The sequence below is a fragment of the Schistocerca cancellata genome, chromosome 2 (assembly GCF_023864275.1).
Source record: "Schistocerca cancellata isolate TAMUIC-IGC-003103 chromosome 2, iqSchCanc2.1, whole genome shotgun sequence".
Taxonomy (NCBI): domain Eukaryota; kingdom Metazoa; phylum Arthropoda; class Insecta; order Orthoptera; family Acrididae; genus Schistocerca; species Schistocerca cancellata.
Genome location: NC_064627.1, coordinates 480,635,524 through 480,654,023, shown reverse-complemented (window position 1 = coordinate 480,654,023; position 18,500 = coordinate 480,635,524). Strand labels below are relative to the sequence as shown.

The 18,500-nt window shown below is 44.4% G+C and overlaps 1 protein-coding gene across 1 annotated transcript in view; it reads left to right on the top strand.

Annotated features, from left to right (window-relative positions):
* Nucleotides 1–16,255, top strand: part of LOC126146284 (brachyurin-like) — a 30,727-nt gene extending 14,472 nt beyond the window's left edge. The window contains exons 4-7 of the mRNA XM_049915610.1: nt 3,658–3,824; nt 6,257–6,355; nt 13,909–14,045; nt 15,963–16,255. Coding sequence (XP_049771567.1) covers nt 3,658–3,824; nt 6,257–6,355; nt 13,909–14,045; nt 15,963–16,133 — 574 coding nt within the window. The 3' untranslated portion in view covers nt 16,134–16,255. The remainder of the gene's footprint in view (nt 1–3,657; nt 3,825–6,256; nt 6,356–13,908; nt 14,046–15,962) is intronic.
* Nucleotides 16,256–18,500: the final 2,245 nt, after the last annotated feature.

Below are 18,500 nucleotides of genomic sequence, written 5' to 3'. Positions count from 1 at the left end.
AGCCTGTTTCATTTGCTTCAGTGATACCCAAGGTTTCAACTAGGTCTTGTATTTTTGCCTATTTGATCCTCTGTTGCCTTCGTTATTTCACATCTCAAAGCTACCCATTCGTCTTCTACCATATTTCTTTCCCCTGTTGTCGTCAAATGCTGCCTAATGCTCTCTCTGAAACTCTAAATAACCTCTGGTTCTTTCAACTTATCCAGGTCCTGTCCTCTTAATTTCCTATCTTTCTGCATTTTTTTTCAAATTCATTCTCTAGTTCATAACGAATTCATTGTAGTCAGAATTCGCATCTGTTCCTGGAAATGTCTAACAGTTCAAAATTATTTCCAAAATCTCTGTCTTACCATTATACAATCAATCTGCAAATGTTCAAATGTGTGTGAATTCCCAAGGGACCAAACTGCTGAGGTCATCGGTCCGTAGATTTACGCACTACTTAAACTAACTAAGAACAACACACACACACACACACACACCCATGCCCGAGGCAGGACTCGAACCTCCGGCGGGAGGGGCCGTGCAGTCCGGTACATGTCACCTCCAGCCTCGCGGCCACTCCGCGCGGCAATCTGCAAACTTCCGGTGTCTACATGTCTCTTCCATCTCCACGACCACATTATATGATTCTTAAGCCAAGTGTCAGCAATGATAAAATTATGTTCCTCGCAAAATTCTAGCAGGCTGCTTCCTCTTTCATTCATTTTCCCTTGTCCAAATTCACCTACTGTTTTCCCTTCTCGTTCTTCTACTACTATCTAACTACAGTCCCTTATCATACTTAAATTTTCGTCTCCCTTAGCTATATGAGTAATTTCTTTTACTTCATGACTACATTTTCCATTCGCTTCATCATCTGCCCAGGTACTTGGCGTATAACCATATACTGATATGGTGAGTGTTGGCTTCATCTCTGTCTTGGCTACGATAATGCCTTCACTATGCTATTCGTAGTAACTTACATGCATTCTTGTTTTGTTATTGATTATTAGACTTAATCCTGCATTACCCCTACTTGATTTTGTGTTTATAACCCTGTACTCGCCTGCCTAGAATCTGTTCATCCTGCCAGCGAACTTTGTTAATTCCCATTGTACCTAAACTCAAACTATCCATTTCCCTTTTTAATATTTCTGACCTATCTGCTCGATTAAGGGATCTAACATTCCACGGTCCGACCTGTAAATTGCCAGTTTTGCTTTTGCTGATGACGACTCGTCTTGAGTAGTCCCACCTAGAGATTTGAATGGTGGACTGTTTTACTTTCGGCATATTTTACCCAAGAGGATGCCATTATGATTTAACTGTACAGGAGAGCTGCATAGCCTCGGGAAAAATAAATTTGCTCTTCGCACCCACAGCAGGGGAACGGCATCTTGGTTGACGTTACAATGCCAGATCAGTAACTGACCCAGATCGTTGCTCCTGCAATTACTGAAAAGGTTGCTGGTCATAAGGAACCACACGTTTGTCTGACGTCTCAAAGGATACCCCTCCGTTGTTTTTACGCCTACGGTACACTTATATCGTTGAGGCACTCAATTCTTCCCCACCCCAACACGACGAATTCCATGGTTCATGGATGGGGGGGGGGGGAGACAAGGGGGCGACGGAGGACAGGCAAAGGGGCTGATGTCAGTTGATTTCCCATTTTCGTCCCTATCGTCGCTGGAATAATTTCCCTTTCGTTATTGCTTCGCTTGTTCCCTGTGGCTACAAACAACCTGAAATGGTTGTAAGGATATTGCAGGATCGGTTGTGCGGAGAAATAATTGTTCAGAAAAAAATCGATACATTGCGGCGTTTCCGAGTTAATTAACACTGAAGTTGGCCATTCAGGCCGTTGCGTGCATGAGTTCAAGTGGCCCGACAGACACGGTTAGTGTCGGTTGTTGTCATTGTGTAGACGATAGCGCACGAGATGCTCAGCCTTTGGCTCGGCTTATCTCCTCACTATCGAACCATGTAGAATTTTTGTGTCATTCTCTTGTTCGTTTTTACCAAAATAAACTAAGAATACATTTGGCGACACCGTCTCTGGCGGGCCTCTTGAAACTCTGCGCGGAACGATCTGATTAGCTAACTTCAATGCTAATTAACTTGGCGCAACGTATCGATTGTTCTGTTAACAGTTGTTTCTCAGCAGAACCTACGCTGAAAATCTCTTACAAACTTTACCGATTGTTTCTGACCACCCTGTACGCTCTCCTAAGCGTGACACGTGCCCGCAACCCTAGCAGGCGGCACTGAATCTCGTTGCTGGACGTGGTCGTTACGTTTTGGCTCATCAGTGTATCCTTCGTATAGGTGTCCAAGGACACTATGGTGCAAAATAGGCGTCAAATAGTATCATTGTCATGCGCTGCTGTATTTCATTGCCATAATACCTGCGGTAAGGCAACGTTAACTTACTAACAATAGATCGCATGCGCAGTAGAATGGTTGTCACGCTCGCTAAAAATCAAGTTGTGGGACGGCGGAGTAACTCTCCTCAGTTAGATCAATCCATCACTTTTCTCGTTGTTAATGACATCCTGTGAGTCTTGTTCCAACAGTTTTAGCACTATAGTAATGAGAACTTTGGAAGAAATCAGCTCAAGTAAGTCCCATTTTGTAGGAGATTTTTGACAGATTGAAATGAATGATAGTCAGTTGAATCTATGCTTCCTTTGACGTATTTTAAATGTAGATGTGAACTGAAATTAACTAATTGGTTTGGTTATTACGAGAGGTAGTGAAAAAGTTTTAATTATCACTTCGAAAACCGAAAATTAATATTACAATGAAATGAACACCCTTAGCTGCTTACAGGCGTTGACAAACGTCAACGGGGACAGATGAAAATGTGTGCCCCGACCGGGACTCGAACCCAGCATCTCCTGCGTACATGGCAGACGCTCTATCCATCTTTCTTTTTTTTGCATTTTGTTCGTTATTGATCGTCGTGTTTGGTCGTTGCGGACGTCGCAAGACATCCTGTTCAAGTTCGGTGGTTGATCCTTCCACTCAGTTTTTTTTATTACAGAGGCCAACCGGCTCTCTGACCGAACACGCTGAGCTACCGTGCCGGCTGTCCAGCTAAGCCACCGAGGACACAGAGGATAGTTCGACTGCAGGGATTCATCTCTGGCACGCCTCCCGCGAAACCCACATTCTCAACGTATTGTCCCGCACTACATTCTTAGTGCCCCCACCCAATATACTCATTACTCGCGGCGCGTTGCCGATTCCCGTAAGAGTTCGGGCACTGTTGGTGCATTCGCACAGAAGAAGAAGAAGATGGTCAAGTGGCCGGTGAGCCTTAAATATATCTACACTAAGATGGTATCTGTTCTTTCGGACAGGTCCGAAAGAACAGATACCATCGTAGTATATATAAAAACTAATATGATTGTTAACGGGTACAAGTCTGTAATTCTGAAACACAATGGAATCATGCGGCACAGTACCGCAGCACGCCGCTAGGTGCGCCCAAAGAAAATGGTGCAGCCGAATGATAAGGAGCAGATGTAATTAATTGCATAACTTTATTTTTTAAAGGTGATGATTAAAACCCTAGGACTAAATTACAGTTTATCGCCTCCAGAAAGTGGTTGTCCCACCTGCTTTCAATCGCTGATCCTTGTGTTACGAGTGATCGTCCTGCCACGACAGGTTCAGCACGTGGGAGGTGGGCCTGGGAGGCCTGCGCTACCAGGGCAGCGAGTCCGGCAAGGTGATCCTCGTCACCAGGTCGGCGACGGCGCACAGCGGCTACAACTCCCAGACGCTCGCCAACGACGTCGCCGTCGTCTTCCTGGGCACCAGCGTCCAGCTCAGCGGTAAGTCTCACACAAACGCGCGTACAAAAAGCAATGTCCAGGAGGAAAAGGAGAAACAGACCGAGTGAATGTGAGTAGGGGGAGTAGGGGGAAAGGGAATTTATTCGTAGCAAGAAAGTAAATAACTCAAAGCGTAAGAACCGTTACATACAAAATCAGTCCTTATACCTTACAGCAAAAACTTAAGTGATTTTCAAACTGCAACTAAGATCGACGAACACGAGGCACACACATTCAGTATAAAAAATAATATGACTGCATCTCGCTCTATCAGCTACAGCAAATGCCACTACTTATTTTTTCTTCCAGTCAATATTTCCATACTATTCAAAATTAAGCCATAATATTGTTCTTCCGAAGCAATTTGACAGGTTTAAGGACAGTGTGCAGGTACATTTATTTGCTAGATTATTTTTATCCACAGTTACGAAACAAATCTTATTCGATCCAGTTTATCACCAACAGCTCTAAAATAAATAATGTCGTTGACAATTCATTACCATGCAAGGTGTTATTTTCAAAGGTTGACAACATCATCGTTGAAAAGGAAAAAATACATCGTGTGGCAAAATGTCTTTCTGAATTCACTGCCTCAAACGAGATAATCACAGTTTCCTTGTACGTGTAAAAGACCAGTATATGTTAATGTTGATGATTTCTCAACACTATTTGCAACTTAGGACTGTTTTCGCTCAGAATCTTAATCAACTACATTTACTGTAATTTATTAATCCTTAATTTTTTATTTATTTTAAAAACAATAAAAATGTTACAATTTTTGCTTATAAAAATTAAAATCCTCCCAAAAAACGGCTGTGTAAAAAACCCACAGAACTTTAACAGGTTTAAATAATAACATGTTGCTCACCAAAGTTTTTCACACAAGAAGATTTTGTGGTGTCACCACCAGACACCACACTTTCCTTTAAATCGGCCGCGGTCCGTTAGTATATATCGGACCCGCGTGTCGCCACTATCAGTGATTGCAGACCGAGCGCCGCCACACGGCAGGTCTAGAGAGGCTTCCTAGCACTCGCCCCAGTTGTACAACCGACTTTGCTAGCGATGGTTTACTGACAAAATACGCTCTCATTTGCCGAGATGATAGTTAGCATAGCCTTCAGCTACGTCATTTGCTACGACCTAGCAAGGCGCCATTACCAGTTACTATTGATACTGAATCATGTACAGTCAAGAGCGACGCTCATCATTAATGGATTAAAGTTAAGTATTCCACCAGCTACGTCCGTTTTTCTAAATTCTAATTTCCTTGTCCTGTTCCAGACCTCACGCCAGCCTGCGTGAGCTAAAACGCGTGCCTTTCGGCTTCCTCTAATAACACCGTGTTGGCTCTCCTGCCAACCCACAACAGATTTAAAGACAGTGACAAGACACACTTATTTGATTTATGTTGTTGTATAACAATTTGAAAATCAAACCCTTCTTGATGAAAATTTTGATGTGTAGAAAATCAAATACGTGGTAAAAATTAATATTTTGCTCTCGATATTTCACGATATGTCACAGAATCTATATTTTTTTCGATGATGATTTTGCCAGCGTTTGAAAATATCCTCTTAAATGGTAATGAAGTGTCTAAGAGATTTTTTAAATCTATTTTAGGGTCGGTATGGACATCAGAATGTTTATCGAACGTCAACGTATCGATTGTGGGACAGTGGAGTTACTGTACTCGGTTAGACCACACCGTCACTTTTCTCGTTGTTATCGACATCCTTTGCATCTTGTTCCAACAGTTCCAACACTATAGTAATAAGAACTTTGCTCTATTTGGTAGAAATCAGTACAGCAAAGTCCCATTTTGTCGAACAGTTTGACGGATCGAGATGAATGATTGCCAGTGAAATTATTTTTTCCTTTCACGTATATTTTCGATGTATCTTCGGAGGAAAATTAACTTCTAGGTTTGGTTATTATGAAAAGTAGTGACAAAGTTTTAATTATTACCTCAACAAATAAAAATTAATTTGAATGTTAGCAGGCACAAGTCTGTTGTTCTGGAACACACTGAAATCCACGAGGCACAGTACCGAAGCACGCCGCTAGAGAAGCCCAAAGAAAATTTTCCGAATTTTACCATCACTTAGCTTATCTGCCGCTGTCACAAAAACTTACACTCAATTATTTAGACTATTAAGTAACGTTACGTTTCCAGAGACGATAATTTGATAGTTGGTGTTTCCGAAATGATTGTAATCAGCTTCACAGTCAGGTTTAAATTTATTTCTCTTTCACAAAAAATGTATTTGTATGTTGCTACTAATTTATGTACGTTTCTTTCTAAAATTGTGGTTTGAAGAAAATTTTTGTAGAGTGCTGACTCATCCCTTCCAGAGACGACACAATCCACTGAAAGTGTTTTTCTTGAATGTCTGTTCTATTTCTCACATATTTCTCGTACCCTCTTGCAGGCAACATTGCGCTTGTGAACCTGCCATCTCGCTCACAGGCAGGCAACAGCTTCGAGGGCCAGTCTGTGACGGTGAGCGGTTGGGGCCTCACTGCAGACAGTAAGTACACCCTTTCTGTATTATTTCCCTAGCTGTGGTGGACAGACTACCACAAAAACACCTTATTACGACTGCTTGTCCTACGGAGTGCCTTGTATGGTATAAGACTGGAGTAACAAAATTTCGGGGCATGCTCATTCCTCCTAGTCTTCAATGTACGAGCGTAGCCTTCCAGCGTTTATGCCCAAATGGCGGGGTGTCTACATGTAGTAGATATTGTTTTGGTGTGGTGTTTTGTTCATTTCTGGTTTTAGAAACGGACTTGAGGTGAATTTTCAACTTCACTAGCAACACTAGTCGAAGATTTTGGTTAGACGTTACCACATGATGTTTGTCGCTTGGCAATCCAAAAATTTCTATCGAAAGGGACAGCCAATTTCTGTTAATATTGGGAAACTTTCAAGTAATTGCAGATATTAGTATTTTGTACAAGAGAATCAAGAACACAAAACAGTTAAATACACAGTATAACATTTTGCTTGTTCCATACGTTTAGTACCTTTACAATTTACAAAACTTTTTATTCTTAGACAAATCATATGATATGTTGTCAGTTTTGATCTTAACTAGAAGAAGCACTCGAGTTTACAATACGCTCACAGAAAACAGAGTGGAGACATCAAAAGGTTAAACAAAAATATACAGAGGAAGAAGTCAGTTTTCAGTGGATGGGTGGCTGTAGAACATGCAATAGTCAATCTTATCTCAGAAGACGCTATACTGTCTTTTGTCTCCAAATTAGTGGTTCATGATGTTGTGTATTCAGAAATTTAACTATTTAAATTAAATAAGACTTTCTGGAGTCAAACTGATCCCAAAATTTAGGGTCTCCTGAAGGAGAACTGTGCCAGTATCGATGCCTATCTCAATGTAAGTAAGTGCTACAGATATTACAGATCCTTGATAGTGTGTGTTGCTTTTCAGAGGACATACATATGTGCAGTTGAATCTCTGTTTATCCAGATCATAAACTCACCCGACAAAGTATTAGTCGCCCCATTTCGAGAACACATTGTTAGCTGTGGAGCAATTTGGAAATTTGTGGTAAGGTCTTATGGGACCAAACTTCTGACGTCATCGGTCCCTAAGCCTATGCACCACTTAATCTAACTTACACTAACTTACGCTAAGGACAACTCACGTACCCATGCCCGAGGAAGGACTCGAACCTCCAACGTGTGAAGCCGCGCGGACCGTGATAAGACGCACTATACCGCACGGCTACCCCGCGCATCTTTTGGAGCAGACTACATGGTGTAGAACTGGTACCAGGCAATCATATGACCCTCCACTGCTGACTTACGACATGCCAATGAAGTGGTGTTGAAGTGCCGTTGGATGTATGGAATCAGTGCAGCAAGCAGGGTCGAAGTGGATGTGACAGAGTTGTAGAAAGGAGCTACCATGTCTTGAATTGCCCATTACCACTTCATGAATGAAGTTGGACGTTGTGTCGGTATATCAGTGCGGGCTGTCCGACGTGTCTAAAAATGAAGATGGTTAGCGTCAGAGAGATTGTTCTGTGCTTTTCAGATTCCTTTATTATGCCTCTCTGCTGTGATTCATTACAAGCAGTGGCAGTGTGGTCGAGGCAGCCAGTTGCCCCCCCCCCCCCCCCGTCCACCCCGTGGGTGCGTGCGTGACGTCAACCAATGCTCAATGCTGACGGGTGTCAGCGAGGCCGAGAGGTAGGGCAACGCCACCGCTTCTCCCAGTGACGTCCCTGGACTCGGCGGCTAAGATGGCGGAGGCCGAGGAGCGGCTCTCCAGTGCTGCCCTGCCGGCGGCAATGGGTGACGGAGCGACCCAGACCCACTCGAGTTCTGTGGAAAGTGCATGGCTCGGCTGGCCTCATGGTGGCTCTGCATCACAAGTTTCAAGGCAGGCTGCCCTGACGCGTGGTCGAACTGTGGAACCCTATAGACTTCTGGATGGAGGCCCTAATGTCACTATCCCATGGTGGAAATGTTGTAATACTAACACAAGATGCTTTTAGTACAAAAGTGTCATTTACACTACTGGCCATTTGTGTGCATACATCCTGAGAAATCACTACCCAGAACAACCACCTCTGGCTGTAATAACGGCCTTGATACGCCTGGGCATTAAGTCAAACAGAGCTTGGATGGCGGGTGCAGGTACAGCTGCCCATGCAGCTTCAACACGATACCACAGTTCATCAAGAGTAGTGACTGGCGTATTGTGACGAGCCAGTTGCTCGGCCACCATTGACCAAACGTTTTCAATTGGTGAGAGATCTGGGCAGCAATCGAACATTTTCTGTATCCAGAAAGGCACGTACAGGACCTGCAACACGCGATCGCGCATTATCCTGCTGAAATGTAGGGTTTCGCAGGGATCGAATGAAGGGTAGAGCCACGGGTCGAAACACATCTGAAATGTAACGTGCACTGTTCAAAGTGCCGTCAATGCTAACAAGAGGTGACAGACGTGTAACCAATGGCACCCCATACCATCACGCCGGGTGATACGCCAGTATGGCGATGACGAATACACGCTTCCAATGTGCATTCACCACGATGTCACCAAACACGGATACGACCATCATGATGCTGTAAACAGAATCTACATTTATCCGAAAAAAATGACGTTTTGCCGTTCGTGCACCCAGGTTCGTCGTTGAGTACACCATCGCAGGCCCTCCTGTCTGTGATGCAGCGTCAAGGGTAACCGCAGCCATGGTCTCCGAGCTTATAGTCCATGCTGCTGCACACGTCGTCGAACTGTTCGTGCCGATGGTTGTTGTCATGCAAACGTCCCCATATATTGACTCAGGGATCGAGACGTGGCTGCACGATCCGCTATAACCATTCGGATAAGATGCCTGTTATCTCGACTGCTAGTGATACGAGGCCGTTGGGATCCAGCACGGCGTTCCGCATTACCCTTCTGAACCCCTCGATTCTATATTCTGCTAACAGTCATTGGATCTCGAAGAACGCGAGCAGCAATGTCGCGATACGATAAACCGCAATCGCGATAGGCTACAATCCGACCTTTATCAAAGTCGGAAACGTGATGGTACGCATTTCTCCTCCTTACACGAGGCATCACAACAACGTTTCACCAGGCAACGCCGCTCAACTGCTGTTTGTGTATGAGAAATCGGTTGTAAACTTTCCTCATGTCAGCACGTTGTATGTGTCGCCACCGGCGCCAACCTTGTGTGAATGATCTGTAAAGCTGATTATTTGCATATCACAGCACCTTCTTCCTGTCGGTTAAATTTCGCGTCTATAGCACGTCATCTTCGTGGTGTAGCTAGTTTAATGTCCAGTAGCGTATATACTCATTGGCTGTGCTTGCTTGGGCTTTTCTACGCCTTGCACACCTCTCCTGGCCAGGTCGCCTAGCAACGTTTGATGGCTATGTTGTGTTTCGTAAGGCGGAACAACCAGGCTGGCCTGCGATTGGCTCTGCTGTAATCTATTTCCTACTTTGCGTGTTTCAGACCGAATATGGTCAGTGTGCTACACAAGAAATAGTATACCACTGGCAACAACGTTGCACAGCATAGTAACAGTCATCCTAAACAGGTTCTCACCAACAATGCCTACAGGCGAGTGTCACACCTTATCGATCAAAATCGGTTGCAAACGTTACAGGATTTGTTGCTGCCCGTTTGTTTGGGCTGAAGAAACTCGTTGACTGTCTTTCTCACCAACTCCCTTTGCCAGGGCTATAGATGGTGTTACGTGGTATTAGCGTGACATCTCCTAGGGCGCCTAATTTTTCGTCCGGTGTGCTTACCTGTGGTGAGCTTCTGCAGATGTTAGTTCTAAATCCTTCACGCTACCTATCAACTCACAAACTCTACGAGCATCTGTAGTCTACCCGTTAAATTCTCGATTAAAGAACAACTGGCTCAAATGGCCCTGAGCACTATGGGACTCAACTGCTGTAGTCATAAGTCCCCTAGAACTTAGAACTACTTAAACCTAACTAACCTAAGGACAGCACACAACACCCAGCCATCACGAGGCAGAGAAAATCCCTGACCCCGCCGGGAATCGAACCCGGGAACCCGGGCGTGGGAAGCGAGAACGCTACCGCACGACCACGAGATGCGGGCGATTAAAGACCAACTCTCGAATATTTGTTTAATATTGAACTTTTTAATCATACAGTGTTGTGAGTACGTAATGAATCATTTTGGCCTCAGTAGTTTTACATTTATACATATATTCCTCTAGCCATTAACGGTGTTTGGCAGAGGATACCTTTTATACCAATCGCGTATGGTTCACGGGAAGGAAGATTGCTGTCTAACCTTCGCCCAAGCTCAAACCTCTCTTATTTATCCAGCATGGTATTTTCGTGAGATTTGCGTAGGAGGAAGTAATATATTGGTTTACCCTTCTAGAAACGTACATTGTCGGAACGTTACCAGTAAACCACACCGTGGTGTACGAGGGCAGTTCAATAAGTAATGCAACACATTTTTTTTCTGAAACAGGGGTTGTTTTATTCAGCATTGAAATACACCAGGTTATTCCCCAATCTTTTAGCTACACAACACTATTTTTCAACGTAATCTCCATTCAATGCTACGGCCTTACGCCACCTTGAAATGAGGGCCTGTATGCCTGCACGGTACCATTCCACTGGTCGATGTCGGAGCCAACGTCGTACTGCATCAATAACTTCTTCATCATCCGCGTAGTGCGTCCCACGGATTGCGTCCTTCATTGGGCCAAACATATGGAAATCCGACGGTGCGAGATCGGGGCTGTAGGGTGCATGAGGAAGAACAGTCCACTGAAGTTTTGTGAGCTCCTCTCGGGTGCGAAGACTTGTGAGGTCTTGCGTTGTCATGAAGAAGGAGAAGTTCGTTCTGATTTTTGTGCCTACAAACACGCTGAAGTCGTTTCTTCAATTTCTGAAGAGTAGCACAATACACTTCAGAGTTGATCGTTTGGCCATTGGGAAGGACATCGAACAGAATAACCCCTTCAGCGTCCCAGAAGACTGTAACCATGACTTTACCGGCTGAGGGTATGGCTTTAAACTTTTTCTTGGTAGGGGAGTGGGTGTGGCGCCACTCCATTGATTGCCGTTTTGTTTCAGGTTCGAAGTGATGAACCCATGTTTCATCGCCTTTAACAATCTTTGACAAGAAATTGTCACCCTCAGCCACATGACGAGCAAGCAATTCCGCACAGATGGTTCTCCTTTGCTCTTTATGGTGTTCGGTTAGACAACGAGGGACCCAGCGGGAACAAACCTTTGAATATCCCAACTGGTGAACAATTGTGACAGCACTACCAACAGAGATGTCAAGTTGAGCACTGAGTTGTTTGATAGTGATCCGTCGATCATCTCTAACGAGTGTGTTCGCACGCTCCGCCATTGCAGGAGTCACAGCTGTGCACGGCCGGCCCGCACGCGGGAGATCAGACAGTCTTGCTTGACCTTGCGGCGATGATGACACACGCTTTGCCCAACGACTCACCGTGCTTTTGTCCACTGCCAGATCACCGTAGACATTCTGCAAGCGCCTATGAATATCTGAGATGCCCTGGTTTTCCGCCAAAAGAAACTCGATCACTGCCCGTTGTTTGCAACGCACATCCGTTACAGACGCCATTTTAACAGCTCCGTACAGCGCTGCCACCTGTCGGAAGTCAATGAAACTATACGAGACGAAGCGGGAATGTTTGAAAATATTCCACAAGAAATTTCAGGTTTTTTCAACCAAAATTGGCCGAGAAAAAAAATGTGTTGCATTACTTATTGAACTGCCCTCGTAGAACGGCTCTCTTGCAGCGTCTGCCACTGCAATTGGTTGAACTTCTCTATTTACCCTATCAATTCTATCTGGTACGGTTGCCAGGTTGACTATCAATAATCATGTACTGGTCGAAAGAGGATTTTGAAAACTACTTCTTTCTCGGGTGAACTATATTTCCTGATGATTCTTCCAATGAATCTCAGTCTTGGATCTGCCTTATTTGCGATTATTTTGATGTGGCTGTTCCAGTTTAAATCACTCCATATGCATACTACTAGATATTTTATGGGTGTTCTGCAATCGTGTAACCATGCAATGACGATTTTTTTTGCCTATACATGCGCAATACTTTCCATTTGTTTGTGTTGCTGGCCAACTGCCAATCCCTGCACCAAACGTGGATCCTCTGCAGATCTTCCTGCATTTCGCAAAAGTTTTCTAGCGTTGCAACCTCTCGGTGCACAACTGCATCACCCATGAAGATTATCAGGGAACATTCGACGTTACGTAGTAGGTTATTTTCATCCCCGTCATTCTGCGGCAGTTCTCTTGTATGTTTTTCGGATGCAGGTGGCCGATCAACCGATTCCGATTGTCCTAAGGAAACCTTACTTAGTCTTTCGAAATGTAGTCACCGACTCGCGGAGAAGCCACACAAAACGGGGCTTTAGCAGAAATCCCAGTAATTAATACGATTCTACTAATTGTCAGTAAGCCCTGACTTGTCCAATTAAAATATGACTATTCAGGATAACTCGGGGGGAGGGGGGGATTGTAAGTATGACAGTACGCGAAAAAATAAATAAAGCCTAAGAGAAATCTCACTGCCACCGAGTAAATAAACTGTCACTCGCGTAAGTTCTTGCCACAGCGAGGAATTCCTTTGTTTTAACGATGTCCACCCCAAATCCTGTATCATGGCACTGGCCCTCTTTCCCCTAGTTATCTATAATACAAAACATGCTGCTCTTCTTTGAACTTTCTCGATGTACTTGGTTAATCGTATCTGGTAAGGATCCCACACCGAGCAGCGGTACTCCAATAGAGGACGGACAAGCGTAGTGTAGGCAGTCTCTTTAGTAGATCTGTTGCATCTTCTAAGTGTTCTGCCAATAAATTGCAGTCTATGGTCCTCCTTCCCCACAACATTTTATATGTGTTAGTTTCAATTTAAGTTGTTCGTAATTGAAATTCCTGGGTATTCAGTTGAATTCACGGCCTTTAGATTTGACTGCTTTATCGTGTAACAGAAATATTACGGATTCCTTTTAGCGCTCATGAGGATGACCTCACATTTTTCATTATTTAGAGTCAATTGCCAATTTTCGCACCATACAGATATCGTTTATAAATCATTTTGCAATTTTTTTGATCTTCTGATGACTTTACTAGGTGATAAACGACAGCATCATCTGTAAACAACCTAAGACGGCTGCTCAGTTTGTCTCCTAAATCATTTAAATAGATAAGGAACAGCAAAGAGCCTATAACACTACCTTAGGCAACGCCAGGAATCACTTCTGTTTTACTCGATGAACAGTGACGTGTCTGTCAGGAAACCACGAATCCAGTCACATAATGAGACGATATTCCATACGCACGCAATTTGACTACTGAGGTACAGCGTCAAAAACCTCCTGGAAACCTAGAAATACGGGATCAATTTGAAATCCCTTGTAATAGCACTGTGTCATATTATAAATAAAATTCTAGTCGCTGGATGGCCGTATTCTTGGGTTCAAAGAAACTGCGTCTCAGTTCCAGACGTTACTACAGGTCTCCCCGTGTGTTATGTTTTCAGACGGCAACAACCCGGACATACTGCAGTACACGACGCTGAACGTCATCTCCAACTCGGCCTGCGCCCAGTACTATGGAAGCTCCATCATCTCCTCCACCCTGTGCGCCACAGGACCCAACCGGCAGAGTACCTGCAGCGTAAGTATCGCCGTGCATCACCTTTCGCCTTCCAACTTTCCAAACAAAGGCAATGAAGCGCTAAAGAAGATAAGCCCTAAAGGTGCTAAACAACGTCACACCGAACATACTCTGAACGTTCCTTTCTACTGCAGCACTGGAGAGAGACATATAGGACTGAGGTTTTCTCCTCTCATCCCAGCGACCTTATGACACACAAAAAAGATAGATATAGGAAAGAGCAACTGAATTTTCCGTCTGAGAAAGCTGGACCTTACATTTCACAACCTTCCAATATACCTAATTTTAGCTCTGAAATGCCTTTGACCAGCAATCAGTCAGCTGCTAATATGGAACCCTCAAATAACGAAGATCCAAATGAAATAGCACAATAGAGGGAAATGACTGAAACTGCTAACTAGCCGACTTTGGTACGAAATCCCAAGACTATCACACTTATCTACAATGCCAGCACTCATCCTGTCCTCATCCGTGAAAATGCTAAATGGATCTCCAACCCTGCCAAATGTTAAAACTTTCACCAAATTCCTGTACATCCACATAGCACTCCATACACATTTATCCTCTCTCACCCGTATCCAGTATTAGCTGACTGAACTCTCGCACCTTCTAAAACATCTCGAATTTCTTTTCCAGTCTTATGTTTTCTGAAAAATCGATTCCCTGTTGTTGTATCTCCCATTCTTGAGAATTCTGACCTGTTCTCATGCCTCTGTTGCCATGTTAAACAATTTCCATGTCCTTTTCTAAGGTAATTTCAGCAGGCTTTTCCTTTCACGCTATGAAGCCAACACTGTGCGTCCCATTACCTATAACCAAATTTCCTGCATAACTGCAATCCTGCTCGTCTCCTATATCCTGCACCTCGTCTTTTCACCCTTCCCCTTACTCGTTCCACATCCTTCCTCATATTACTGCCTGCTCAGTTCCTTCCCCATCCCATTACCTGATTAGACAATATTACTAGGAACCCACAGCACCACAACCGTCTTACAGAAGGTTTCTAATTGTTAATAACAATCTTTTACTATAACAAAATTCCACAAAATACTGCATGACATCGCTCTTAACAGAGCTATCTGATTAAGGATTCATCTAAATCCTTTCACGTGACCAAGTTTCTTACCACCGACAGGTGAAACTTCCCCCGGTCAAATTCTCGCGACCTACCCGTACAGTCATTTACAACGAATCTACGTACCGACTGCTACTACCGGACGCGCTAAAAACAGGACCCAATGTATAGGGCAGAGACGAAGTTTTATTTACTCTCGCAACTGGCCGATGCCACTGCTCACGGGTTGTATGGATATATCGATATACGAGCTATGAGAATAGTACATACTGGAAGTGAACAGATAGATACCAGCTTTATAAAATTTTTGGATGTGTTTAGTGCTGAAATTTTTCTGTACTGTGTTATTTATGCAGTACAGTACTTACAGCTCTTGAATCTTCAGTTATGTTTCGTATCCCGTCGACATTTATTTGTTGTATATTTGTATAAGCCATGCAATGTTCCTTTTAAAGTGTCGCTCTTCCCCTGTGTTTGATATTTTTTTGGTGTTCCTGACTCTCTGTTATGGCTGGTATATGTTTTATACACTTAATTGAATTATTCAGAGGCCGTAGACCGACAACACGGCTACTGTCTTAAATAATAGATGTGTAAAAAGATGAAGTTACCGAAAGGAAAGTATCTGCAATCACATAGAAGCTTTAGAGCAAACCAAAATTGTGGACCCTCCACATGAGCCAGATTGGTCACTGATGTCCCTGACTTGTGGAGACAGTTCTTTAGAATCCACTTGTTTAGCTGCAGTGCTTCATCTTGGGGGCGCCAGGCTCTGTTGCCTTGGGGTACACGTGTTCTGGCCTACCACCAGTCAGAGATTATACGGTGTGGTCACGTTGCAGGGTGACAGCGGCGGCCCCATGGTGATCGGCTCGACGGGCAGCTTCACCCTGATCGGCGTCGTCAGCTTCGTGTCGAACGCTGGCTGCGAGAGCGGCGCCCCGTCCGGCTACGCCAGGGTCACCTCCTTCCTCGACTGGATCTCCAGCACTGCCGGCGTCAGCATCTCGTAAGGGCGCCACTGCCATCACCTGCTGTGTCTGCGGGAGGCACTCAGTTGCACATCTTCAATTTCACCATGAGCAGAGAGCTGTAGCTGCAAATAATTCAGTGCCCAAAATAAAGAAATTACTTTAAACAAGTAAAGGACTCGATCATTGCCTTCTTTTATCTCTACTTGGTAATACAGGTGACAGCCAAAAGAGGACTATTTACATCATTTGCAAACTAAGCGTTTGTGTGGCACACAAAAGGTATGGAATCAGTACGAGGTCAATTTTGCTCAACCCCTGATCGATCGCGAAACTAAAACCATAGTGAAAATCCGGCGAGGTTTTGAGCAGAAGTGTTGCACGGTGTCTCTTGTTGCCCATCTGTCATTTCACGCCACGCTTCTGAGTGCACAGTGAGCACGTAAAGATACCGTGAAAATAGTGTCACTCACCAACCGCGAAGTCGTGCTTAGGGGTTTCGCCTGATTTCATGCAGCCCATTTAACATAATCGGCGCATACTGCTGAACCAGCAAAGACGTTGTTGCAGCGTTTACGATTACAGCTACATGTGTGCTGTCCGTTCTTTCGGATATGTCCGAAAGACCGGACACCACACATGTAAATGTATGGATATGCCTCAATGGGAACACGACTATTTCAGTGCAGGTGCGCACCACCAAACTTTCCCTAGCAGGAATACAATGAGGCTGAGAGCAAAGGGGAAAATGAAAGTTGCCACATCATCAGTGGTGAGCAGCAGTTGAGAATTTTAGTCCGATGGGAAACATTTCGAGGTGATTAAGGCAACTGTTCTAGAGAAGCAGAGCATCCAGGTTCAGTCCCCATCCAGTCACAGTTTCAAATACTACTACTGAATTATTTCGACGCTCAAATCAACTACTTCATACAAATTTTCGTTTAACGTTTTCGACTGGAAGTATTTGATCACCCACTATACAGCCCGGACTTGGCTTCCTCTGATTTTCACCTCTTCGCTCACACGAACTGCTGGCTTCGAGGACAGCACTTTGGCATTAAAAAAGGAGCTGCAGAGCAGCGTAGGGAGTTGGCGGAAATCGCCGGTAGCTGCCTTCTATGACGACGACATTGGAAAGCTGGTACCACTCTACCAAAAACGTCTAAGGCGAAGAGAAGCCGTTGGAAGGTATAGCTAAATGTTGCAAATGAAACCTTTTCGATTTTTACTGTGGTTTCCATTTCACGACTGAGCAGAGGCTATAAAAAACAGCCCTCGTAATTTACAGTTTTTTCCTCGAGGTCACAGTGAGGGACTGATTCACACGATGAGTGAAAGAACCGTACGTTGATGTCGCAAAGAGTGTGAGAGGAAGAAAGGAATATTGCAGTTTATCGCCCCATCAATGACGAGATCATTATAGATGAAAACTTCGGGCAGAAGAAGGTGTGGAAGGAAATCAGTCATGCTGTGTTCGACTTACTCAGTTTATGCATATGACAAGCAACCTAAATCTGGACGTCCGGAAGCGTACTTGAAGCACTCTTGCCCTGAATGCTGGTCAAGTGTCTCTGTTCTGTGTTTGTACCACAACGCTATGTCGCTCGTTAGTTGTCCAGCGATACGACCCTCAAATATGTCTGGCGTGGTACGATTTGAGTGGCTTCTGTCTTCACGAGTAATAATTTGGCGTTTGACACCGATTGTATCGGATTGTGGTTTATTGACACTGAAAGAACAGCCTAGCCTCACGGAAATGGATTAGTTGAGTAACGTGTGGTCTAACGCACGGCTTAACGGATTGGACGTCCGGAAGCGTACTTGAAGCACTCTTGCCCTGAATGCTGGTCAAGTGTCTCTGTTCTGTGTTTGTACCACAACGCTATGTCGCTCGTTAGTTGTCCAGCGATACGACCCTCAAATATGTCTGGCGTGGTACGAGTTGAGTGGCTTCTGTCTTCACGAGTAATAATTTGGCGTTTGACACCGATTGTATCGGATTGTGGTTTATTGACACTGAAAGAACAGCCTAGCCTCACGGAAATGGATTAGTTGAGTGAGTAACGTGTGGTCTAACGCACGGCTTAACGGATTGGACGTCCGGAAGCGTACTTGAAGCACTCTTGCCCTGAATGCTGGTCAAGTGTCTCTGTTCTGTGTTTGTACCATAACGCTATGTCGCTCGTTAGTTGTCCAGCGATACGACCCTCAAATGTGTCTGGCGTGGTACGAGATGAGTGGCTTCTGTCTTCACGAGTAATAATTTGGCGTTTGACACCGATTGTATCGGATTGTGGTTTATTGACACTGAAAGAACAGCCTAACCTCACGGAAATGGATTAGTTGAGTGAGTAACGTGTGGTCTAACGCACGGCTTAACGGATTGGGAAGGAGCACCTGGTCCACGGC